Raw genomic sequence first — 26,418 nt, forward strand, 5'->3', positions numbered from 1 at the left:
CCTGAGTGTGTGAGTGGGCGCAGTCCTCATTCAGCAATGATTTCTAATTTATACAGCATTGAAAATCCACAGCTATAAATAAACAGTTCTTACTGGCTCTGCTGCCTACTCAAATGTTTTATTTAAAAAAAAATAAAAGGAATCACCGACTGCATGAGAAAGGATAACAGTGTCTATATTTGGATTCTGGTTTCTGACACTTTGTGCCCTCAGAGGGGGGATGCCCAGATTAAGGATAGGTTCAGTGCTTACCCAGATGGCCTTCTGGGAGGCCCAGCCTCCCCATACTTTCCTCATCCCCCTTGTGCCCCCCACATGCCGGCGCAACATGTTTGGGGATTACAGTATATGAAACTGACTTCCTGTTATGACAAGTATTGCAAGTGAGTAGGTGCAGAGGAGCTGAAAATAGCTTAAGAATGTATGCCCCATTTGCAGGGAGTATGGGGCTGTGTATTATTTAGGGAAAAAAGGTAAGTCTTCTCTTCAAATTCAAAATTGGCGTCACATGTGAGATAGCAAGTCTGGAACATAAGCACAGGTATAGACCAGTCCATGAGGCAGTGGTGGTGTTCCTGCCCCTGTCTGTATGGCTGAGAGTTTCCACAAAGTTAAGGTCCCCTACTCCCTTTTTTTGTCTAGCCTTGAAGATATACATACATTTTTGCTTTTTTAAATAAAGGCTTTCGGATGCTCAGTTCCTTCCAGGTCTTTAATAAAGAGGAATGAAGATGGTCTCGGGAATCAACCATCTGTGTGACCTTGAATCAGTCATTTCCCTTCCTCTGAACCCAGTGGTGTGCTGGAGTGAGCTTGTACAGACTCTTGAGGATCCAGTGGTTGTATGTCTCTCTTCCTAACTCTGCAGACAGTGATATGTTGGTATTGTGAAAAAGACCATGTTGGAGTGTTTATACCATGGCAATGGGCAAACACTATAAATCAGGGCCTTAAATTTTTCTTTTTTCCAGAGAGTTGGATTTTAAACGTTAATAGCACACCAGTATCAGAAACTGTTTGCCCATGTGAAAAATTAGGACATATACATTTTTTACTTACAACACTTCTGTGAGGATAAAATAAAGTCATGGAGGTCAGAATGACTGTAAATTACATGACACAGTACAAATATTATTGTTGGTTTTTTCATCATTTGGTTTGTATTGTTGTTTTCTAACCACATAGTCTTAGATAGGCAGCTATTACCATCTCCTTTTTAATGAATGTTTAGTCAGTGTTCATTACAAGTGTTTTGTTGCTTCTCCTTTCTTAAGCTACAGCAACACCAAGGAAGCAGTGTGTGCTTATGTGTGTGTGTATTCAGCGGGAAATGGTTCTGAGGTATTTCTGGTGTTGGAATAGATATTGCACGGTGGCCAGTCATGCAGCAATCAAGGTTTAATTTGGTCCTAGGGACAGTGAAGCCACAAATAGAAATCTGCAGGCTCATCCCAGCCAAGAGCTTACTATATCTCTGAGAAGTGTGCAACCGAGTCATCTTTGGGGTGTGGAAAATTTGGGTGATCCCCTGCGGGCTTCACATTTGGGGAATTTCCACTGTGACAGCTGCTTCTGGGCTCCTGCTGAGACCAGGTGCTTGGAGCAGTCAAGAAGCAGCAGGTGTGGGAATAGAGGTGGCATTCCAACTCAATCCAAAAAGACCTGAGGTTCATATTTATATAATCATAGAAAAGGAGTAGAGGATTGAGCAGGTTTCTTGGTGACTGTCTTAGTCTTCCCTGAGACTGCCTTCCCTTTTGGGATATTCTGCTTTCTTTCCAAGGACTGACCTTTGTGTCCGTTTTAACCAGATTTCTCCTGTGTAATGTTAGGTTGGGAAGCCCAAGTACATTTTACTCCAGTGCCCACACCCCAGCCCACATGGGACTGTTGACGTATCAGTGGACCTGAACATTTTTACCTACCACTAGTCATTTGTGCTTTTTACACAATGTGTCTGTAAATGAAAATCTAGAAGAATCTTCTAGGAAAATCAAAGCAGGGTTTATGAATGTACTTGTTATTATCACCTGACAATCAGCTTTGTTAAACCATAGACTAACTCAGCACAGTGCTTTGTGCCAAAGCAGTCTCAGCAGTCCTCATAATCATATTAGTTCCCATCCAGATCACTCCCCAAGTAAAATGTGCAACATTTATTTGATGAAGTAATCTATATTAAAGTGGAAGAGACTTTGACAGCGTCACTATGTTCATTGTTTACTTTCCGCAAATGCTTGCTCACAAGAAGAACAGATTTCCCAATATTTTCTGGGATTTATTTTTTCACTGCCCCAGCTAATTTGCTGTTATACTAGGTAGACAGACAACTTTAGTAGCATCCATCTTCCTACATTTCCGTCTAGACTGAGGAAAAAATATATATGAGAAATCCATGAAAAATAACTAACTTATGAAAGTGTTTGATTTTAGGAAAATTGGGATTTTTTCAAAAATGGTACAGGACTGGGAGTTAGAAGATCTGGGAGACAAAAGCTGTTGTCTTGGTTCTGACACTAACTCTTTGGCCTCATGCAGGTAACTTCTCATCAAGGTCCTCAGCACTCTCCTCTGTAAAGTGAAGAATTTAGATGATCCTAAGTTCCTTTTTCTCTCTAAACTTTCTCTAACACCACATTTTGTGAGTTTCTTTGGCCAGAATTTGACCTCAGACCATCCTCCACAGAGGTCAGACAAACGTAACAAATTCTGAGACAGCAGGAGTTGTTTTGGGCACGTCCAGTAAAAGCTTCAAAGAACCAAGAGTCCTCAAATTAAGCTACCTTTATAACCTTCTTATTAAATTTAAAATATCATTCCCTGTCCTTTATACCTTCCTATGTTGCTTCTACCCCCTCCCACCAGAAAAAAAAGAAAAGATGAAAAAAACTGTTGTGTTTTCTTCGTCCTCAGTTCTTGGAAAATGGCTTCTAATCACTTCCTCTTATTCCTCAGCTGCATCATGTCACCTGCACAAACAAGAACAGAGAGACCTCAGCCTTCCCTAATGGGTATTCTTGTGTGGGCAGACATTCACCCTGACTTAGAACAGTGGAAAGATGAGGACACTTTTCCCAAGGCAAGAAAATGTACTTTAAAGAGTTCTGAAAAACCACCAGCACTGCCACAAGGGCAAGAAGGAACACCTCTGCTGCCCCACTTGGTGCTTGGCTCACAGCTGGCCAGCTGACCAGCTGACCAACAGTGCTGTTTGCATCTGAGTATCTTATGTGAGCCACTGATGGCTGTTGCTTTTGGCCAGTGTGTTTGTTTGCAAGCTGAACACAGTCCATCAACAAACTCTGAGACTCTGCAGATGGAATTAAGGAAAGCAGATCAAATTAGAAAGTAGGAGAGTGGAAGAGTGCGTATTCACCTAATTAGGAACCATTCTGTGACCTCTCACCAAACCAGCTCATCAGCCTGGCTAGAAAAGTTATATACTGGCATATTGATTAGTTTTTAATAAGCTTATTAGAGGGGTTTATTCTACTGAAATCATAGCATTAAATTTCTAGAATGACTTCCATTTAGCCAACAATTGGTATCTCCATATTTAATGATCATAAATCTTTGCATAAGCTTTAAAACTTCTAAAACTTCATTAAAACTCTATCCTTCCTGTCTATTGCCGAAGCATAGTCAATCCTACTTTGAAACTATTTCAGCTCTGCCTCATCTCATCCATTCTGGACGCTAGAGCCCTGTAGTCTTGGCTTGGTATTACCACAGCAGTCTCATGCTCCCAGTTCCATGCTTTACCCTTCGGACCCTGCCTGCTCCATCAGTTATATCCTTGATAGTAAACTTTAAATATCTTCTAATTTTATTTTGCTGGGCTCCCCTTCTCAGATGGTGCTGATGATCTCAAATCCTACTGTGACCCCTTCATCACATGAACTTCGACAGTCAGCTCCTAACTACACAGCCCTCATGGCCACCCTTGTATTCATGTCTCTCAAAATTTCTAAGCACAGTCCTTTCCTTTCTTCTTCTACTCCTCATCAATCCATACTACGTCCAGTCACTTCACTGAAGCCTTGCTGATTCATCCAGCTTTACGTGCTTCATGTTCTTTTCATGTATGCTTCTACTTATTTTTTTAAATTTTTGATGTGAATTCTCTTTTCCCCAGTTAGGTCTTCTCTACATTAGGTCTCTGAGTACAAGTGCAGTATCTTCTCTTTTCTGAAGTATACACTTAGGGCCTTTAATGAATCAGTTTTCAGATAACACAGTCATTTCCTTCTGTTCAAGAAGCTTGGTCAGTACAAACTTCTCATATTTGCTCCCCTTGTAGTCATTCTGAGGCCACCTAAAACTTTGTTTATCCATGTTGTTATCAGCCCCACCAGCACTTCAGGTCTAACTGTAATCCAGACCTCAATTATCCAACCCCAGGTGCCAAGGATTGGAGATTCCTTTTTCCAGTTAAGAAATAACAGAACACAATGGCTTAGAGAGAACAGCAGAAGCAGGAGCAGAAGTGGTGGTGGGAAGTTCCTCTGGGAGAGGAGAGCAGGTAGCTCCTTCCACTGGATTGTAGTCTCCCATGTCCAGCACCGCGCAGCTAGATGGAGCACTAAGACATTCCCACATGCCCACCAATTTGCTGGAGAACACCGTCCCCAAATGGGTTGTGTGTGGAGCTCCAACAGTCATTTAATTCTGTTAAGATGTATATGGTGTGAATACTACAGAAATCATATTTTTCTTTTGTTTCTAGCAGGTGGGGATAGGTCCTTAGTCCTGAATTCTCATGGGGCTGAACAGTCTCTAGGCTTCTTTGAGTCTTCAGAATTTATCTCAGACCATGTTTCCATAGTGTATGGTTGGAGATAAGGGAAGTGTTGACTTAATAATTGGATATATTATCTTACCTGAACAAAATCCACAAAATGGATTTCAAACTCTGATTGGGAAATAGTGTTGCTTGTTATCATCACTCTTTTCCTCATTGAAGGGAGTCTTTCCAGGTGAAATCCCTTCTAGTTGGTGGTTAGGGAGTTAGGTCCACCCTGATTCCTTCTGTATATTTTAGTTTTTGTTTTATTGAAGTCTACTTGATTTACAGTGTTATGTTAGCTTCAAGTATACAAAATAGTGATTCAGTATTTCTATAGATTATACTCCACTTAAAATTATGAAATATTGGTTATATTCTCTGTGCTATGTATCTTTGTGTCTTATTTTATACCTAATAGTCTGTACCCCTTAATCCCCTTCCCTATCTTAGCCCCTCCTTCCACCCCTTTCCCCACTGGTAACTACTAATTTGTTTTCTGTATCTATGAGTCTTTTCCTGTTTTGTTATTTTTTGTTTGTTTGTTTGTTTGTTTTTTAGAGTTCACATATAAGTGAAAAGATACAGTATTTGTCTTTCTTTCTTTGGCTTACTTTACTAGGCATAATACCCTCCAGGTCTGTCCCTTGTTGTTGTAAATGGGAAATTTTAATTCTCTTTTATAACTAAGTAATATTGCAGTGTGTGTGTGTATCACATCTTTTTTATCCATTCATCTGCTGGTGGAAACTTAGGTTGCTTCCATATCTTCGCTGTTTTAAATAATGCTACTATAAATATTGGGATTCATATATCTTTTCAAATTAGTGTTTTAATTTTCTTCAGATATATACCCAGGAGTGAAATTGCTGGTAGTTCAATTTTTAATTTTGGGGGGAATCAATTTACATTCCCACCAATGTGAACTAGGGTTTCCTTCTCTCCACATCCTCATCAACATTTATTATTTGTTGTCTTTTTTGATGATAGCTGTTCTAATAGGTGTGAGGTGATATCTCAGTATAGTTTTGATTTGAATTTCCCTGATGATTAGTGAGTGATATTGAGCATTTTTTCATGTGCTTGTTGGCCACCTGTAATTCTTCTTTGACAAAATGTCTTTTCAGGTCTTCTGTCCATTTTTAAATTGAGTTGTTTGTTTTCTTGATACTGATTTCTATGAACTCTTAATATGTTTTGGATATTAACCCCTTATCAGATATAATATTTGCAAATATATTCTATTCAGTAGGTTGTCTTTTCAATTTTTTTAAATTGAAGCATAATTGATTTATAATGTTGTGTTTGTCTTTTCATGTTGTTAATGGTTTCCTTCACTGTGCCAAAGCTTTTAAGTTTAATTTGATGTAGTCTCATTTGTTTATTTTTACTTTTGTTTCCCTTGCCTGAGGAGACAGATCCAGAAAAATATTGCTAAGATTTATGTCAAAGAATGTACTGCATATGTTTTCTTCTAGGAGTTTTATGGTTTCTGGTCTTATATTTAAGTCTTTAATCCCTCTTGAGTTTATTTTTCTGTATGGTGTGAGAAAATACTCTAATTTCATTCTTTTACATCTAGCTGTCCAGTTTCCCCAGGACTACTTATTGAATAGACTGTCTTTTCCCCATTGCATATTTTTTCCTCCTTTGTCATAGATGAATTGACTCTATGTGCATGGGTTTTTTTCTAGGCTCTATTCTGCTCCATTGAACTATGTGTCTGTTTTTGTGTCAGTATGATGTAGCTTTGGGATCCCTATAATGTGAATGTTAGTACTATCAGTATTGTCCCAGAGGTTCCTTAGACTGTTCTAATTTTTTAAAATTTGTTTTCCTTTTTGTTGTTTGGATTGGGTGATTTCCATTATTCTATTTTCCAGATTGCTTATGCATTGTTCTGTATCACCTAATCTGCTGGTAATTCCCTTTAGTGTATTTTTCATTTCATTTATTGTATTCTTCAGCTCTGACTGGTTCTTTTCTGTATTTTCAAGTTCTTTGTTGAAATTCTATGTTTATCTATTCTTTTCCCCAGTTCACATAGCATTCATTACTATTGCTTTGAACTCTTTATCAGGTAAATTATTTGTCTCTTTCATCAGAAACTTATGCTTCTGTCTTCCCATTTTGTTTAACTTTCTCTGTCTGTATGAAATCAGATGAAACAGTTGCCTATCCTGGTCTTGATGTCATGTCCTTGTGTGGGAGCATCCCTGTGCAGTCTATGTGAGTCCAGTGGCTTTGGTGGGACAGCTGGATTTGAAGTGAGCATGGCCTGGGGCTTCTCCTATACTCAGTGGCTCTATTGGGAATGGAGTCAGGGCAGAGGGCTGGAGCAGGAGCTCCGAGAGAGCTGGGTTTCTCCTAGATATGATGGCAGTCTCCATCTTGGTTTAGGACATGGCTGGGGCTTGAGGGCTTCAGGCTGCACTTCTGTGCTGGTTTTACTTTTTCCCCAGTGTGCACCTTTGGTTAGAGGTTGGGTTGGGACCATGCCTCTGATCTGGCCTCATGCCCTCCATAGTGTGCACAGGGATGTACACTCCAGCGGCGGTACTCTCCCTCCAGACTGTGGGCAGAGATTCGTGAGCTGGTAATGGTTGCCTCCTTCCTAGTCAGAGGCAGGGCTGGAGTCCAAGCCCCCTCCATTCTCTCCTAGTGTGCACACCCTTGTTGGCAACAGCAGCCTCTGCCTTAAAGGAGAGCAGCGCTGGAGCAAGAGGGGCTGGAGCAGGAGCCTGGTATAGGCTGAGGGGCATGGCACACTGGGGCGGTCCCTAGGCAGTTTTCAGTCTATGTTGTGATTGGAAGTAAGCAAATCTGTGCATGTGCTCTTCAAGAGCAGAGTCTCAGTTTCTTATAGCCCTCAGTAAGCCCCACTGGTTTCCAGACAAGCTAAGGGGGCTTATCTTCCCAGTGTCTGACCTCAGGGCTGAGGTGCCTAATACATGGCTCGAACCCCTTGCTCCCTAGGGAGGATCCCTGATAATCCCCCTCCTTTTTTGTTTCTCCCACTAGGGGTGTGGGTCCTGACTAGATCCCTTCTCCTCCCCTCCTATCCAACTCCATGTGGATCTTTCTTACAGTCTTGGTTGTAGAATAGCTATTTTGCTGGTCCCCAGGTCGATTTCAGCAAGAGTCACTCTGTAATTAGTTGTAGTATTGATGTGTTCATGAAGAGAGATGAACCCAGTGTCATCCCATCTTGACTTCCTCCTACACTGATTTATCGTAGTCCTTTCTTTATCCTCTGTTAGTACCAAAGATATTTTAAGCCAAACGTTTAATGTTCCTCTTGTGCAGGATCCAAACATTTTCTGCTGGCATAGTAAGGGAAACTATTCTTTTAATCAACATCAGCATATGTAATTATATACCTTATTATTTCAATAGTTGGAACACAGGATAAGTGAAAAAATATTATTCAAAAAGATTTACACCTATGTTTCTACAGTCACAAAAGCTACTGCTCAGCTTTGAACTGAAAATTTGAAGACCATCTGCCTAATTTTAGAGTCTTGGCTTGGAAAAGGGTAAGAAGGCAGATTTTGGGGGGATATAAGGTGTTAGAAGAATGAGATTTAAGCATTGATGAGCACAAGTCACAGTGCAGAAGTAGGAGTAGTTGATGGCTGGCTGGAGAAACCCTGGTGGGACAAGAGGCTGAGGAAGAGGGAGAGGTAATAATCCTGAGTGGACTCTCGTTGAGTTTAGGAAGATGAAGTTAGGACAGGAAAGGCAAAAGGGAGATATTTTTTTGTTCTTGACTAAATGCTGCCCAGTGGGACCATGCTTTGTAAATACATGTGGAATCAATTCATGGTAATATTCTTTTGTTACGAACTGATCAGGGACAACATGCAATAAACAGACCTTATAACAAATTTTTTCATGGATAAAACCAAGGTGGTAGACTAGATGGCCTCTAAGCAGCTTTCAACAATAAAATCTCCTTTAAAAAATTTGGTCTTGAAATAGTATTAAAGGAAGGTTTTGATGTAATTCTGCCCAAGGCACCATCACAAGGTCACTTGGCCAGATTGGGATTTTTCAGCTTATAAACTATCCTTAGGAGGAAAAGTATCTATTGTCTTGGGCCCTGACAAAGGATAGCTTGACCCCTGGCATGTATCCCTCGTGTGAATGTAAGGAGAGGATTCAAGGACTACAGGTAAGCTGACTGCCTCTCTGGCTACACCTGCATATAAGAGGCTCTCCAGTTTGGCATGGAGGCTTAGCCGCTTTCAGTGCCTGATGTATCTTTTGGGTTTATATCTTGTGGGTTGGGTTTTTCTTGCTGATGGCCTTGTGTCCTGGTGTCAGCATCCTTGTGTCTTATCATGAACAAAAAAGAAAGTTAAGTACTTAAGTGGCAGAGAAGGGGGCCTATGTTGAGATCCCTTGACAGCCCCTTTCTCCCTATTAGGGTGGAAATAATCTGTCTGGAGTATCCCTGTATGCTTAGACATGGTGGGTCAAGTTTGCAGTGATCTGCCAGAGACTGCTTCTCCCTGTTGGCTTCCATCATTGTTTGAAATCAATGTCCCACCTAACTCTACATGAAAAGTAGAAATTAACTCTTTCCTAGTGGGTATCTGGTCCCAATAACTGAGTGCTTGTCCAGCCCTCCATCCCATGACACATAAAAGGTAGCAAAGGTCAGAGAATAAGATGATGAGAAGTCAAGCAGGATGGCCGTCTGGAACTTCTTGAGAGCTTTTTGAGCCAAACACTTTCTTGTAGGGCAGCAGGACCTTCCTGCAGGCCTGACAACATTTGTCTCCCCAGTGTAGAGGGCCAGCTCTCTGCATCTATGTACTCCTGGAGAATGTCACACACTTTTCCAAGTTTATATTTGATTCTTCGTATCACTCCCTATTCCCTTCTCACTGTCCTCTTCATTTTCACCCACTGCTGTGACATACGAGGAGGTAGAAGGCAGACATTCAGCAACTGTCACCATCATAACCAACACCCTTCTCAGCCCAGCAGGTGGCTTGGGAGAACACCACGTTGGACAAGGATGCTTAGACATAATTATCTAAACTGGGAGGAGTCTGGAAGCATCAGCCTCTCTAGGGCACATGTGGGAAGAGCAAAATCCTAAGCTGCCCTCCATATCTACTGAATGAGAATCTACATTTTAATGTGATCCTCATTTTAACAAGATTTGCAGACACATACAAGTTTGAGAAGCACTATTCTTCTACAGTGAGTGGTTCTTGACCCTGACTGCGAATTAAAATAACTGGGAAGCCTTTAAAAAATACCCATGCTGAGTGCCCATCTCCATAGACAGATTTAACTGGTCTTGTGTGGACCTGGGAATAAGTATTCTTAGAACTCCCCCAGTGATTCTGTGATGTGCAGTCAGGGTCCAGTATTACTACTAGAGAGGTACCCATATATTAGATGGGTCTTGACTAACACTTCTTGACCATTTGGTATTTGGCTGGTGACTCCCAGCTGGGCCACACTGTGTACCAGGATTTCAGAAGCAGAGATTCCAATTAATTCTAGCTTCAAATACCCTGACCTCCTATTTTACTCTGTTAGTTCTTCAGGAACTGCATCATCTCTGTCAATTTGCATTCAGTTAGGTAGTTGTTACTTTTAATCACCTTCAGCTGGGAAAGCTGGTAATTTATCCATAAAGTTGAAGGGGAGGATTGGAATATCCACATAGAAAAGGAAACTACTGATTTTTGCTAGAGGAGAATGAAATTAGTATTGACTAACCCTATGTGCTAGGCCCTGTTCTTCACATTTGACAAATCCCATCATTTATGGTCCTCCAGAATCCTAGGGGGAGAGAACCAATATTGTCTCCATGATGTGTAAGAGAAAACTGGAACACAAAGACATCGAGTGCCTTGCCCAGGGTCACAGGTATATAAATAGTAAGCCCAAGGGTGGAATCCAGGCAAATCAGGCACAGAACTTTTCTCTTTAACCACTGCCTCCCACTGCATCACCAAAGCACTCCTTTGAATTTCTGCACTCATCCAAGGAAGCTCAGGCTGTGGGAAAAGGTGAGAAGATAGAGTTAGCCCTGCATTTGGACAGAGTAGGTGGCAACTTACGTGTTTCCAAAGATTTGTAGATCCAGAACAGACGATTTGGAGAGGGATCAGAGATAGAGGGAGCACACAGTTTCTTGTCTAAGCCTGGATAGTGTTACACTCTATGTACACTGGCACAGCAGGCATTGACAGGGACTGTCCTAGGCAAGCTAAGATATGTGTTTGCCCTTCTTAGAGATCATCCTTTCACTGAGGAGTTGAAGTGTACTGACACAGGATACATAGTTGGTTCATGGCCAGGTGAGGGACATACCCTAGTTTTTTAAAATTCTGATTCCAATGCTCTTCCCCCTGTTTCATCTCTCTCATCTCTTTTTCAACAACTTTCAAACCATTATACCATGGTATCACCCTCCTATGCTCCTTAAACTCCCTGTCCAGTCCTTTAATCTCCAGCTATTAGAGTCACTCCTTGACCAGTCTCCAGAACACTTTTGCACAAAATTCCATTTAATACCTAGAGAGAAGAGGCCTTGATTGTCTTCTGTTTGCATTGATTAATCCATTGGGTAAGACAATGGAAATGGGAATTTAAAGATCTACCCCTTAAGAAACTCAGGGTTTAGTGTAAAACCAAATTTCTAGGCAGACTAGGGAAGTCTTCCTGGAAGAGGTGAGTTGAAATGAGTGTATGGTGTGAGACAGCCAGAGACTGGGGAAAGTGAGACAGAGCCCATAGAGGGGAGCCACAGCATCAATGTGTAGGGAAAACAAGCAGTTAGGTGTTGCTGGGGCACTCGTTTAGAAGAAGGAGAGCAAGAGTCAAGACAGGGACTGAGTCACAGAGACCCTTATGTGCCATTTCAAAGGCTTAGATTTTCATCTGTAATTTGAGGAAAGCCTTACAGTATTTTCCCAGAAAAGGACATGAGAAAATGTGTGCACATGTATAGTTCTGTTTAGTTTTAGGCAATTGAAGTGTTTACTACCATTGGAATTTTAAGTGATCTAATTTCTCTTTTAATTTTGTATTCAACTATTTATAATTAAGATCTTCAAAATTTAACACATTTATGATCCTATTCTGATGCTGTGTAGGACTTTTTACCTATTCTATCTTAAGGAGTTAAAAATCAAGAGACAGGAGAGAGACACATAGCCACTTATAGTAGTATCTGTCACTCACATGAACATTCACATGCGCATGATGCAAAGGAAGGTCCACATGTTGATGCCAGCCTGTTTGCTCTTTGGGACTTAATTGGAGTGGAAAATTGGATATAGTACTTAAACAATGAGGCATATTAAACAGAGCTTCATGTTGAAAATAGTGATCTCATTTGTGGATTTTTGAATGATAGCCATTCTGACTGGTGAGAGGTGATACTTCATTGTAGTTTTGATTTACAAATGACAAATGCTGGAGAGGCTGTTGAGAAAAGGGAACCCTCCTACACTGCTGGTGAGAATGCAGTTTGGTGCAGCCACTGTGGAAAACAGTATGGAGATTCCTCAAAAGACTAGGAATAGACTTACCATATGACCCAGGAATCCCATTCCTGGGCCTATATCCAGAAGGAACCCTACTTCAAAATGACACCTGCACTCCAATGTTCATGGCAGCACTATTTACAATAGCCAAGACTTGGAAACAGCCTAAATGTCCATCAGCAGATGACTGGATAAAGAAGATGTGGTCTATTTATACAATGGAATACTATTCAGCCATAAAAACAGACAACATAACGCCATTTGCAGCAACATGGGTGCTCCTGGAGAATGTCTTTCTAAGTGAAGTAAGCCAGAAAGAGAAAGAAAAATACCGTATGAGATCGCTCATATGCGAAGTCTAAAAAAAAAAACCATAAATACATAACAGAAACAGACTCACAGACATAGGATACAAACTTGTGGTTGCCAAGGGGGCAGAGGGTGGGAAGGGATAGACTGGGATTTCAAAATGTAGAATAGATAAACAAGATTATACTGTATAGCACAGGGAAATGTATACAAGATCTTATGGTAGCTCACAGAGAAAAAAATGTGACAATAAATATATATATATATATATATATATATATATGTTCATGTATAACTGAAAAATTGTACTCTACACTGGAATTTGACACAACATTGTAAAATGATTATAAATCAATAAAAAGTATTAAAAATAGTGATCTCAATATATTAATATAGTGAAAATTTTGTTTTTTAATTCAGTAGATGTTTGAAAGTCATTGTAGAATATCAATTTAAACATTAATAATTATCAAACTCAATACAATTGATTTAAAAAGTTATTGTTCTCTAAGCTCTGAGTAATCCCATTTTTCTCAGCACATTTTCTGCCAAGTTTCAAATGGATTAGTTTCTTGCTTCCTTTTTAAAAAATATAGATTTGGGGAAAGCATCAAAAATCTACCCAGAACTTCACAGAGCCAAAACTAGTTGGAATTAGATGTCAACACATCTGAAATGTCAACACATTTTTTTTCTGGATAATTTCCTGTGATTTGGAATCTTGATTTTTTTTTGAGTAATTTTTAGTATTCCATTTTTGAAGTGTTTGCTTTCAAGGAGGATATTGCCTTTGAGACTTTCTTAACCAGTTAAATTCTCTAAGAGTAGAAAATATGTGAAAAAGCCAAGTTGCATGCTTATTTCTCCAGGATCTCAGTCTCCTCTCAGAAATATACACTCTTGAACTGAACCTTCTGAAACTGTCTCTCTTTTTCTTTTTTTTCATACACAGGCTTATGTTTTCACACCAGTTCATAGATTGGGCGGAAGATACCACTTCTATTTTGATAGAACAGAATGGCATGTGGGCGTGTGATGTGGGGGACTGTATGTGACTCTTGCCTTCCTTAGGTACAAAAACAGAGAGGGGTTCCTGCATGTCTCCTAGGTAGGTAAAAAAAATCATGGATATTTTGAAACCTGACTTTCTGGTGGTTACTTTTCCAACAAAAAATATTCTGGGAGTAGGATTAGTGGGGGAAGCAGAGAGGAGAGTAAAATCTTGCATTTTAAAGTCAACTAAGTTAAGATTTTTCTTATGAAGAAGCAACGTGGTTCTGCCCACCTATAATTAGAAAGCTTAGCTTACTGACATATTCCTATTGCCTGAAACCCCAAGTGAGAATTCCAATCTCAAGTAAGGGTGTGCTTTTACCTAGTAAACAGTTTACTGAAAGTTGAGAAGCAGCCTAATGGGAGACGAGTGGGAACTCATCAGGGAAGGCACTGCTGGGGTTGGAAGAGCTGAGAGGGTCATCTGAACACATTTCTTTCAGAGGAAATTTTGACATTTAACAGCTTGTGTCCCTCACTTAAGGGAGGGAGACCCTGAGTCCATTTTTTCATGCTGGGAATGGTGACACCTTGCTCTCAGGGTCCTAAGCTCTCTAAACAAGATGATTTTTAGCCTTAAAGTTAAACAAAGTGTTGTTGGTGAAATGGAGAAGATAATTTGATGGGGTCCTTTGAGAAAGTACGAACTTCCCCTAGACTTTTCCTTTACCTACTTTGGACAAAGGCATCAAACATCACTGTTTTCTGCTTTGGACTAGATTCTCCTGTGTCCAGGAGGAGTAGAGAGAGCATAACTAAGAAGCGTTTCTGTAGGTAAAAGAGAAGTGAACTGACCCCATTTCCAGTGGTTGAGCTTCTCTCCAAATAGGTAGATGCCGACAATAAAGATGTAGCTGAGAGAGAAGAAGGCTGCTAGACCCATCAGACTGAGTTTGGCAAACACAGGATATACCCACGTGCCCGTCTCAGAGTAGATCCATAGAACCCTGCAGAAAATGACAAGTCACAGTGATTAGGACAGTAGGGGAAAAAGCCATAGTCTCCTCAAGATCAGCGGAGTTCTGAAGCCCAGGCAGATGAAAAACAGACACAGCATACATTTGTTTCATGCACTGGGCTTGACTATTTTTACCTAATCCATTAAAATTCAATGGTGGTGAAAGAATATGGGAGAACATTGAACATATCATTAGCCAAACAGAATGTAAGAACATGAATTATTCTTTCCCTGAGAGTTATGACCTGCTGAGACATTGAACCTGCTAAGATGGTGCCATTTGCTCACTGTCAGCCAGACAAGTGGGGTTTGCTTTTCTGTACCTAAGAGTTAAGTGTAGCTTTCCATTAGCTCTCCATGCCTGTTGGGGTAGGAGGGGCAGAGAGTGAATATTATTACTCTGATATAATAGGCCTGGTGTTTAATTATTGGCCCAGATTTTAGCTCACGCATATAGCCATGGATAGAGTGTTAATTAGAAATGGATAGATCTACAGAAGGCTCACATCTTGCTCATGTGAGGATAGATTGTAAGTCATTTCTGTAAGCCAAGAGAAGGAAAAGCAATGCTAGGAGAGGAGCCATGATGTCTAAATGAAGCCTTAAAATGTAGTTTTCTGGAAACAAACTGCACCAGAAGATGCCAGAGTCTGAAATAACTTTTAAAATTAAATATGGGGAAGATGATGTATCAGCTACAGTTTATTATTGCTAAAGAGTACAGAATGTGGAACTTGTCTTCTGTGATTCAAATTCTAGTTCTGCTACCTACTAGCTATGTTACCTTCACCAATGTGTTCAACTTTTCTATCCCCCTACTGTGGTGTATACTGTGGAATGCAAAGAGCATACACCTTACAAGTCTATTGTAAACATTAAGGGACTTAATTTAACACACGTAAATTACATAGAACAGTGCCTGGCACATTGTAATCACTTAATAAGCGTTTTAAAAACTTCTCTGAGGAATGATACAATGGGAGTTGTGTCAGCAGAGGCTGTTCATCTCTTGTAACAATTAGGATAGCCTAGAAACAACATTCATATTTGAATACCCTATGTTGTCAAAGGAGTTCAGATGGAAGAACGAAATTCTGTGCTTAATTAAACTTTCAGAACCCAAGTGAGATCTTGGTTGTTTCAAATACTTTAAGTCTGTCAAATGCTTTATTGGAAGATAGAAGGGCTAATATCAAGGCTAGGACTAGGGGGAAGCAACGAAGGCACCTACAGCATAAAATTTAAGAGACCATTTCTGTACATCAAATGACACAATCAACAGAATAAAAAGGCAGTTTACAGAATGGGAAAAATATTTGCAAATCATACATCTGATAAGGGATTATTATCCAGAATATATAAACAAATCCTGGAACTCAACAACAAAAAAATAAACAATCCACTTAAAAATGGACAAAGGACTTGAATAGACAGTTCTCTAAAGAAGATATACAAATGGCCAATAAACACATGAAAAGATACTCAATGTCACTAATCATTAGGGAAATGCAAATCAAAACAACGAGATACCACTTCACAACCATTAGAATATCTTCTATAAAAAAAAGATCCAGAAAATATCAAGTGTTGAAGAGGATGTGGAGAAATTGGAACCCTTGTGCACTGTTGGTGGAAATGTAAAGTGGTGTAACTGCAATTCCATTTCTGGGTACATACTCAAAAGAATTGAAAGCAAAGACTCAAAGAGATATTTGTATACCAATGTTCATAGTAGCATCATTCACAATAGTTAAAACATGGAAGCATCTAAGGATGAACAGATAAATAAAATGTGATACAGGTATATACACACAGTGGAATATTATGCACTTGAAAGGAAGGAAATCCTGACACATGCTACAACATGAATGAACCTTGAGGACATGTTGGATGAAATAAGCGTCACAGAAGAACAAATATTGTTTGATTCCACTTATATGAAATACTTAGAATCATCAAATTCATAGAGATGGAAAGTAGCATGATGGTTGCCAGGGGCTAGGGAAAAGGGGGAAATAGGGAGTTTTTATATTTAAGGGGTACAGAATTTCAATTTGGGAAGAAAAACATTCTGGAGGTGCATAGTGGTGATGGCTGCACAACAACATGAATGTCCTTAAAGCCACTAAACTGTATACTTAAAAATAGTAAATTTTATGTTATGTGTATTTTCCCATAGTAAAAAAATTTAAGGAGGCATCAGTCTTAGGGTTGTGCATATGTAGGATTGGCCCTTGGTATCCTGGCCCTGCTGGTATCACTCTGCTGCCCCAAATTTGTCTAGATGCTACTCATATATTCGAAATTATACTAGATTGAAAACAAGTAATAATTATTATCATTGTTACTAATACTGGAATTCTAAAAGTTGTGTATCCCGTGGACGCATTTTAGAAGGCTATCCACAAGACTTGTTTCCTGCATTGCTGCTTCTCATGACAGGATGGGGAAAGTATAAGGGACAGAACGTGAATATCAAGTAACTAGGGCCAGGAGTTTGGGGTCAGTGAGAAGATCTAAATACACTCCAAATTGGTTGCATTAATTAGTTCACTTTGTTTACTTTATAGACTTGAAATTAGGGCTTCCTAGTTTCCATGCACATTTATGTAAGATAGTCTACAAATAAGGACATTCCCCTGGAGGCCTGGAAAGTTTCTGTTTATTTACTTCATTTTGTTTCCTCCATAAGGTTTGTAAAGGGAAGTTCCTGAGGTAGGTCTGAAGTCTATACTTTCACAGATAAAGTGCAAGGAAAGTTATAGATATGTTAACTGACAGTGGGAAAAGTAATGTAAGCACAGAGTGTCAGGCAAGATTGCAGTCATTTAATGAAGGGCAGTCAGTAGAGAGGCCTGAGTGAGGAGATAGTCATGCTCAGGTTCTGTCACCTCTGGATAGCTTGCCTGAATATATGCTAAAAGGGGAGAGATGGAGAGGAGGAAAAGGGGAAGCAGGTGGTAAGGAGGGAAGGAGAGAAGGAAGAAGGATTGGGAGGAAGGAAGAAAGGGAGTGAGGGAGGGAAAGGCACTCAGCACTTCTGCAACTGAATTATCACTGTCCTTCGTCTCAGTCAATGTCAGCTCTTCCCTAGCTCCCATATAGGAACCCATGAAATCATATTTAAATATTTCTGGCTGTGCACTCATTTCATGATCTCAATCCAGGCTTCTCCAACTCGCCTAGGTTTCTGTAATAGTCTACTCACTGGGCTTTCTTGCTCCTGTCAACCGTGTTTCTACACAGCAGGCCAGTAGGTCACCAGTCCTCCAGTGTTCTTTCTAAAAAACAAAATCTGTTCATGGTGCTCCCCTGCTCCCGGTGGATCCCCACTGTTTTAGAAAGATACTCAAACTCCTTTACCTGGCCTATCAGGCCACCTGCCCTGCCCACCTGAACACCTGTCCACCCTCAGATCTGTAGTCCAGCCATTTTGGACCCCTTTCTATTTCTTGAATGGGCCAAGCTCTGCAGCTTCTGGGCTGTCACCCATGCTATCATGTCTACTTGGAACACCTCTGACCTTTTTGCTTCCTGGGACATACTGCTTGTTCTGTCCCTGGCTGAATTTTACTTATGCTTTGAATTTCAGCTTGAAAGTTAATTTCTCTAGAAAAGGTACCTTCCCCCACCCCCATTCAGTTAGGTTCTTATGCCATGTGCTTCCCTTACCATGAATTTACCCTTGTTGCATATTTGACTGTCTTTCTCCATAACCTGGAAGCTCTGCTAGGTCAAGGATTTTACGTATCATGTGCATCCATTTCCCAAATGCTGGAAACATGGCAAGTTCTTTATATTTTTAAATGAATGGCTGTTTGGTGGCTCTAGCAGCACCTAAGTTTCCTTTTAACTGCTGTTCACTGTGGCTACAATATAAATAGGTCTCAGCTGCCTGACCCACCAAGAACTCCACAGCCTCTGAAAACTGGCAAGTGTCACCAGTAGCCTTCCAAGTTTTAGTTAACCGGATGCTCGCTTTATTAATACTTTGAAGAGGCCAGTGATTCTGACCTTCAGTTCAGCAGTTAATATTACATGTGGAGCTGTCTGCAAGTATGCATCTATGTGAGTCAGGCTGGGCAGGCACCAATTGGTAGCCAAAAATTAATCTTTTCTAATCTCCTCATCCTAAATTTTGTAGCATCGAATGATTATCATGAAATTTGTATTTGCTATGTCTCATCAGTAGGGAAATAGTGGAAGTCTGTGGGTTAAAGATTAGTAGGTAACTAGGGGTTTTGTCAGCTTTAGGCATGTAATTCTTAGTGCTAATCCTTGTCATATCTCTCTAGTCCAGCAAAATAAGCAGAATAAAAGGACCCTCTGGTTCCATGTTTTCATGCTGACTTCATGAATAACCCTGTGAGTTACGTTTGATGCCAGAGGGCAAGCACTACCTGCGTTTACATTTTGCAAATGAATTCAACAAGTTAGCAGAAGACTTCTGACACTGAAAGTAACCGAGTGAATCCTTAGTGTGGGTCTTGAGCCTGGTGCTGCTTTTGAAACTCCCACTCCAGTTCACCTGCCTTCCAGGATTTTCTCTTTCTCCCTGCAAACTGCTCCTAATCAAGTGCAAATAATAGATTTAAAAACATCTAGCTTTAGAAGCTACAAAAATTAAATCTGACTTTTTGATATTAAGTTGTGAATTTCTACCATTGTCTTAAAAAATGAATTCCTAGCATGATTTACTTTCAAATTAATTTTATGTGAAACAAAAAATAAGTATAAATTAATAAATTAATTTTTAAAAGGAGTGAAAAGAAACTGTGAAGCTAGAGTGTTAGTTTACCTGGATGTTGGAAATATTAGCAATATTGAGAGTTGTTGGAATGGCAGCCTCTTCATGTGTTTAAAACTGTTGCCCACTCTCCCTGGAATGCTCCATTCTGGCTGGTAGCTTCCTCCTCTCTCAGGAACCATAGGGTTCTTGCACATTCCTGGTTTTCTACCATCTGATTATTCTTTGCTAGTTTGCTGCCTCCTTACTCCCTCCATCCCTTAGATGAGGGCATTTCCCCAGCATTTGCTTCCTGTTTCTCTTCCCTCTGTCCTCTCTTCAACAATGTCATCTTATCACTAGGTTCATCCCCTGGATCTCCACAGCTCCACCTCCCTTGAGACTGCCAGGTCTGCATTTACAAATGGAAGTTTCTCTAGGCAAGTGGTTCTCAACCTTGGCTAAAAATTAAATAGCCCTGGAGGCTTTAAAAATTCTGATGCTCAGGATGTATCTTGAACCCATTATTCAGGATCATTTGGAATGGGACCAGGTATGGGATTTTAAACTGACTTTTTTAGTTATACCCCAAACCATTTCTTTCCTAACTTCTCTAGATCTGTTAATGGAATCACCATCTTCCCAGTCCACCAGCTGAAAATTCTTAGAATTATCCTTGATTTTTCCTTTTTGTTTGCTCACTGCATGCCAGTTAATCCACAAAACCTATCCTGTTGTATCAACAGTGTGTCTCAGTGTCTCAGGTATGTCCCTCATTCCTAATTGTACAGCTGAATCTTTCTTCAGGTTGTTCTTATTTCTCGTTTCTGTAACAGGCATTTTGGGTGAGCAGGGGCTGAGGTTTGGACAAGAAGGTAACCATTTATACTCCTAACTCTCCACATCCACCCCTCTTCAGTTTGCATGCTGGCTGGCCTGGACCCTACATGTCGATAAGAAGGGGAGTTGCATGGTGTCTTCATATTTATTTTCATGTATTATTTGTACGAGGGCTGAGCAGGAAAATCGGGCTGGGATTCTGATCCCCACTAAGATTCTAGGTTATAAAACCATGGTGCTTCTAGATGGTTCCAGATGAAGGTCATATTTCAGGAAAGGGTAACAGTGGCTCTGGAAGGGAATTCACATAGTGCACTAGTGGGGAGTAGGAGAGGATCGTTGATGCTGGGTTTAATAGGCGGCTAATCCTGGAACTTAGCTTAGTCTAACCCCCTGGCAGTTTTTAATGTCTTCTAGGGGTAAGATGTCTCTTTGTGTAAGTGTGTATGTGTAAATGGGTGCATGAATTTAGAGGGTAATTATACCTGGGGGAGTCCAGACAACTTTGCTGTGGGACCTCACCTGAGTGAGTATAGTATAGAAGAAAGGAATCACCTCTCTCACCCCATAGGAACTGCCGTTGAGAAGTGATTTTACAAATAACTCCCTCCAGGCTGGGTTATAGCTGCATATCTATGGGACACTTGCACTTGGCATGCAACACCTTATACACTATCAGTGACACGAACAGCATCAGCAGATTTCTTGTCTACCAAGAGCAAGGGGGTGGTACACTACAAGCCAGCTGGGGCTGTTGTAGTGGCCAGTAGCACTGTTCTGCTTCGACCAACACTGGGGACTAATGGGCAGTGGCAGCGCTGAGGACAGCATGCTAACTTTAAAGCAGAGCCAGGTCGAGGTGTTGGTCCAGGAGGAGGGGTATGGTGGCTTTACAGTCTGTGTGGCAGAGCAATGCTCAGGACAGTGTACAACATGGGTGTGTGTGAACACTCACTGGATTATTAAAACTCTTTAGAGATGGAGGTCTTGGAGAACTGGGCCAGGCAGAAGGGTGTTCCAAGCACCCAGACATGGGCTGACACTGAAACAGTGAAACAACTATGGATGAAGAATAAAACATTGTGACTGAATTAGATGGCTTAAGAATATTCTGGCTAACCTTTATTTGTATATTGCTTTATTCTCTTTTGCTTCCCAAATCTTGCCACTTCAGTCCATTTTAAGCAGTATTGTTAAGATACAAGATAGCCTTTTAAAATCATAACTCTCTGGCTGTGTTACTAATAATTCTCACTCCTACCTCCATGCCAAACAAACAACAGCAACAACTGAATCTCATTGTTGATACTGTGTTTGGCCTCCTCCAGCCTGCCATCCACAAGCCTCTGTGAGCCGGCAATTCCAGGGTTATTTCCCGTTAGTCTCTTTCACTAGTAGGTCTGTCTAAAGCAGATTGCTGGCTATTGCTCTGACGTGACCTGTGCCCTCTTGGCTTTGAGACTGTGCTATGTTGTTCACTTTCTCTCATTTTTTTGCTGCTCACATCCAGCCCAGGATCTTCAGGGCCCAGATCCAAAGACACCTTTCATGAAGTACTTCCTGCACTGTGTGGCCAAACATAACTGCTTCCTCCTCATCTTCCTGTTGGCTTCTTGTATTTGTTACGACATTTTATCACTTCCTGTCTTGTATTCTTGTAATTTGTATGTGTGGCTCATCTCCACTTGTTAAGTACAAGCCCCCTACAGGCTGAGACTTGGCCTTATATAACTGCTTTTCCCAGCAGGACCAGCCCTGTGTTAGGGGAAATATTTGTTCAATAAAAGAATGAATAAGAACCAGCACTAGGAACATTTCTATTTTTCTGCTCCTCAGTACTGCTTCAGAGAGAGCTAGGTGATGTGTTCTGGGCTGAGAGAGAAGGGAGGAGTGAGTGAACTACCATATTTATAGATGACTAATGCTTTCCAAAGGAAATGAAAGATCTACAGTTATTACTACTTTGCAAAGCTTTATTTTCCCACTTAGGGGCCAGCCCTACAATTTTGCAATCTGAAAAATAACAAAAAGCAAGTGCCATATATGAGGCAGTCCCCATGTTCTCCGTGGCTATTTTTAGGTCATTATAACGTGGTTTTGGCAGTGAAAAGCTTCTCCAGCAAAGGGTTATTGCCATTTTTCTGACTCATGTTTGTTTCTCACGCTCTCTCTGGTCTGGGACCGTATTCTTTACCTCATTCCTGCTATGCTGTTTCCCTATTTGAGTGTCCAAACTGGCACGCCTAACAGCTGACCCATAGCCACTTCCCTAAAATATCTCCATGGATATCCACAGTTTGTGGAACTTGCTGTTGGCCATCTGTGTCCGTGAAGGCCCATGGGCCCCAGAGTGTTGCATAAGGGTGGAGACAGTCAGCAGAAGGAGTCTGAGCTCTCCTGATGATGAAACAGACAGAGACAGGGAAGTTTCAGTCAATGGGCGGCATAAAATGCCCACATACAGGTTTATTTGTTTCATTCTAACAAAAATGGGGCCTAATAGTCAAAATGCTGGTATACTATTTCATTAATGATAAGAAGGTCCAAATCGTGAACCACTTTAGCTCCCTGCCAGGGTCCACCCAGTCACATTCCTACTGGTGCTAGGTCTCCATCCCTTCCCTTCATTTGCTCCATTACATCACTTTTTAACATCCACCCTAAGCACAGAGCTGGGAGCAATAACATCATGAAAGCTTTTAGACTGTAGAGATATTGGTAGCTTTCTTCACACTCACCCCTCTACACAAGCAGGGAGCTGAACAAATATCTGGCCATCTGAATGCACTGGAAACAGAACTGAATTTGGTGATAGAAGTCCTTGGTTTAGGTCTCTGTTTTTATTTTCCCCAGCCACATGCCCTTGGACATGTCATTTAACCCGTTGAGGCTTCGGGTTCTCAATGCTGGTTGATCTCTAAGTTTCCTTCCACCGTCCACCCTCTCTGATTGTGTTTGCAGATTGATGGACATTGTCATCTTTGGGCTAATGTCAACTTTTCTGAGTTACTATATATGCCACCAACTGGCCTTCCTGTCTTGTTCATCTCTAATTTCCACACTTCATCCAGAATCATCTTTTTAATAATCTTTCTTACAGAAGCCAAATCATTTCACTTCTCTGCCTAAAACTTAGCCCTCAGTTTAAAAGTCCAAACTCACTGATGTGAATTCTTGATCTAGATTTTCCCTGTCCTTCAGTTCAGGCATGCCCTTAGCTCCTCTAGCCTTTAGCAGATGCTGTTCCCTCTGCATAAAGGTCTTTTCCATGTTTCTTTCAGCTTATTCTTACTTGTTCTTTGGGTGTCAGCTTAGACACCACTTCCTTTAAGAAGGCAATCCTCCAACATCCCACAGTACCCTGTGCTTATCCCTATTACAGTCTCATCACCCCATCTTCCCTCTGTTACTGTACTTTCCTCCCTCCCAGACAGACCCTAACAGCAGCCCAGTGGCTTGTATCCTCAGTACAAGTGCCTGGCACTGTGAATAACTGAATGGACATATGATGTGTCCCTCCTGAGCTTCGTGTTGGCCCTCCTCTCTCTAACCCCTCTGGTTCCCTGCACTGTCAGAACAGATGCCTATGTGCCAGCGAGCCAAGTCATCTTGACCACTGCTTCTCATCTTTATGGCCACCACAATTTCAGCCAAATACCAGCAGTGTTAGATACTCTTTTATTTACCTTCTTGGTTTCTGAGGAGAAAAAGAGCAAAAAAGGTTAGCAATGAGGATTGATGATCAACCTCCAAGTCCTTAGGTAGAAAAAAATTAATAGGCCAAAAGTGCTATCTTATATATGAACTCCAAAATTTATACTTAGAAAGAGTAAATCAAAGTCCACCTAAGAACAGAGTATGGAAATTCGTGTGCGTAATCAACCAACTACCACACTGCTTCTCCTCAACAAATACAATGGAAAGAAGTATCTTTATGTATACACTCTTACCCCACCCCAGGTCCTAGATATTCTGTCTTTAGGGATTTATTCCTTCGGGTTAAGTCAGACTTGGAATATACATGGCACATATCCCACCAATCTCCATTCACATGCTATTGGCAGATATTGCTAAACGATAGCACAGCTCTTTTGGTAGGGCCTCAGAATCCTTCTCAACACAGTGCTCCAGTCCTTAACTACCAGTAGGTCCCCAGCTTATACTTTATTCTCTAAAAGTGTCCTTTGTTAAGATGCAGAAGCCCCAGGCTAGAGAACAGTGTAGATCACTGGAGCCTTGGGGTAGATTTACTGAGCAAGTGCTTTTTTCGAGACAGGAGAAACAAGACAGACTTTGGGTACTCAGGGAAAGAGAGGTGCAGAAGGGTAGGAGGAACATACCTCACAGAAGGGAAGGAAAGGCTAGGGGAGGAACCGTCACTTGAGTTCTGATCACAGAGGTTACTGGCTCTATGACAAAGGCTAGTGAAGCCCATGAAGCAGGCCCTGCTAGAACCTAGGTCCTTTGCAATGTGCTATCTGGCTTCTGTCTCTGGCAGAGCACTGCCCTGAGTTAAACTTCCCCCCACATAGGGATTGGGGGCTTACCCGGATTGTCAGACCTGAAAAGCTTATGTGAGTCTAGGCTAGAGAAGGAACATCATGACTAGTTTCCAGTCGGCAGGTGTTATGCTTGGCATGCTCCTCTCAGTAGAGCAAGAGCATGGCCGTGGGTGAGAAGGCCATAGAATGGAAAAGGGGTTTTCCAGTCACTGGGTGGAAGGCCACACACTCTCCCTTGATTACAGACATTGGGCAGCATTTCTGAGAATTAGTGTCGCCAGGTGGCTGAATGATGAAATCTAGGCCAGCTACTTAAATTATCTCTCACGCCTCCAGCTAGGCTGTTCTGCAGGCCCCTGGACAATTGCTCAAATGCCCTCTGGGTGCTCTAGTGCCAGATGTTGATTCAAATAGGCCCATAATGATACAGGCAACAGGAATGGACCAAACCTCACATGCTCAACCTGTCAAATGTCTTTTTAGATGGAATATATTTAGATGCCTAGATCATTCAGCCATTAAGATGTTTTAATTACAAATGGAACCAAAGATTAATGTTTTCCTGGGGAAAGTAACACGTGTAGCTTTACAATGATTAATTTTTCATGAGAGGGAGAGGGGAACTCGTGACTTTCTGTGTGTGTATATGCACGCACACCTGCGTATTCTTGTACATGTGATGTTTCCATGAGTATCAAAAGCAAACAATAAGACACCTTCTTTCCTGAAAATTTAAAGATGGTAAAATCCCTGTTAACTCAAGACAAAGGCACTCCTACAGAATAGTATGCTTCTTCTGGAATAGTCCTCAGAGTCTAGAATGACAAGTCTAAGTTGATATTCTCTCTGCACTTCTTACCTGCTGACATAAGCAACGATAGCAGCAGTCAACAAGGTGAGTCCTTTCTTCTTCAGTGGATAGCAGTGGGGCCTGAGGATGACCTCGACCAGTGAGAAGGGCAATATGAATGTGTGCTGCAAGGAAAAAGATGACAAGTCATAGTATCGGTTATGATACAGTGCCGCTGACTCTTCCCCCTCCAGTCCACCTTCTTAAGCAGATACCAGAGCAACTTTCCAAAACTTGGCTCGGATCATACTCCTTAGATGCCCAAGGACCTACCACCTACAATACTGGCCCCAACTCCTCTGTCTGACTACCCAGGTTCTTTGTAATGTGCTGTCACCCTCTCTGGTCCTACTTATTGCCCGCTGCTCCCCTCTCCTAACACACATGCACCACTCTGACACGGCCACACTCACACGCACTCACGCACATGCACACTCTCCTTCGTAGAACATGGCTGTTTCCTTCATTCTTTGCACTCAGCATGCTTGCTCTCATCCTCACACTTTTGCTCACGCCTTAACTCTCTGTGTGGAATGTGTCTTCTCCCCCGTATTTATATCGTTCATGTTCTTCGCAGCCAGTGCAGTCTTCCATGATGCTGTCTCTGAATTTTCTCCTCTTGCTGCTTTCTCTCACTCAGTTCTGCTGCATTTATACCTTGTGCTGTGTAGTCTAACACTTGTGGTGTGTATTCGTAAACTCTGCAAGGGAGGGGCTGAGAACATACATAGCCTATCTCTGCATCCTTCATTGCATGTGACACTGCCTAACTGTCCTGTTGACAGGTGGTGGGTGCTGTGGGAGAACCTCCCTCTGAAACCTCTGTGTCCTCCCCACTCCTTCCCTGCCTCATCCCCTGCTTCATAACCATTTCTTTTCT

The 26,418-nt window shown here is 41.3% G+C and overlaps 1 protein-coding gene across 3 annotated transcripts in view; it reads right to left on the reverse strand.

Moving 5' to 3' along the window:
* Positions 1-2,207: 2,207 nt before the first annotated feature.
* The window catches only part of ADTRP (androgen dependent TFPI regulating protein), a 64,369-nt gene continuing 40,158 nt past the window's right edge, over positions 2,208-26,418 (reverse strand). For 2 of the 3 annotated variants that reach the window (XM_032462502.1, XM_032462500.1), the window contains 3 exons: positions 25,548-25,663; positions 14,458-14,609; positions 2,208-2,969 (listed from right to left, as the gene is read on the reverse strand). In XM_032462502.1, coding sequence (XP_032318393.1) covers positions 2,935-2,969; positions 14,458-14,609; positions 25,548-25,663 — 303 coding nt within the window. In that variant the 3' untranslated portion in view covers positions 2,208-2,934. Of the gene's footprint in view, positions 2,970-14,457; positions 14,610-22,197; positions 22,584-25,547; positions 25,664-26,418 lie in introns of those variants that run through there. The other variant, XM_032462501.1, reaches the window with a different exon arrangement.

Source organism: Camelus ferus, chromosome 20, assembly GCF_009834535.1.
Source record: "Camelus ferus isolate YT-003-E chromosome 20, BCGSAC_Cfer_1.0, whole genome shotgun sequence".
NCBI lineage: Eukaryota > Metazoa > Chordata > Mammalia > Artiodactyla > Camelidae > Camelus > Camelus ferus.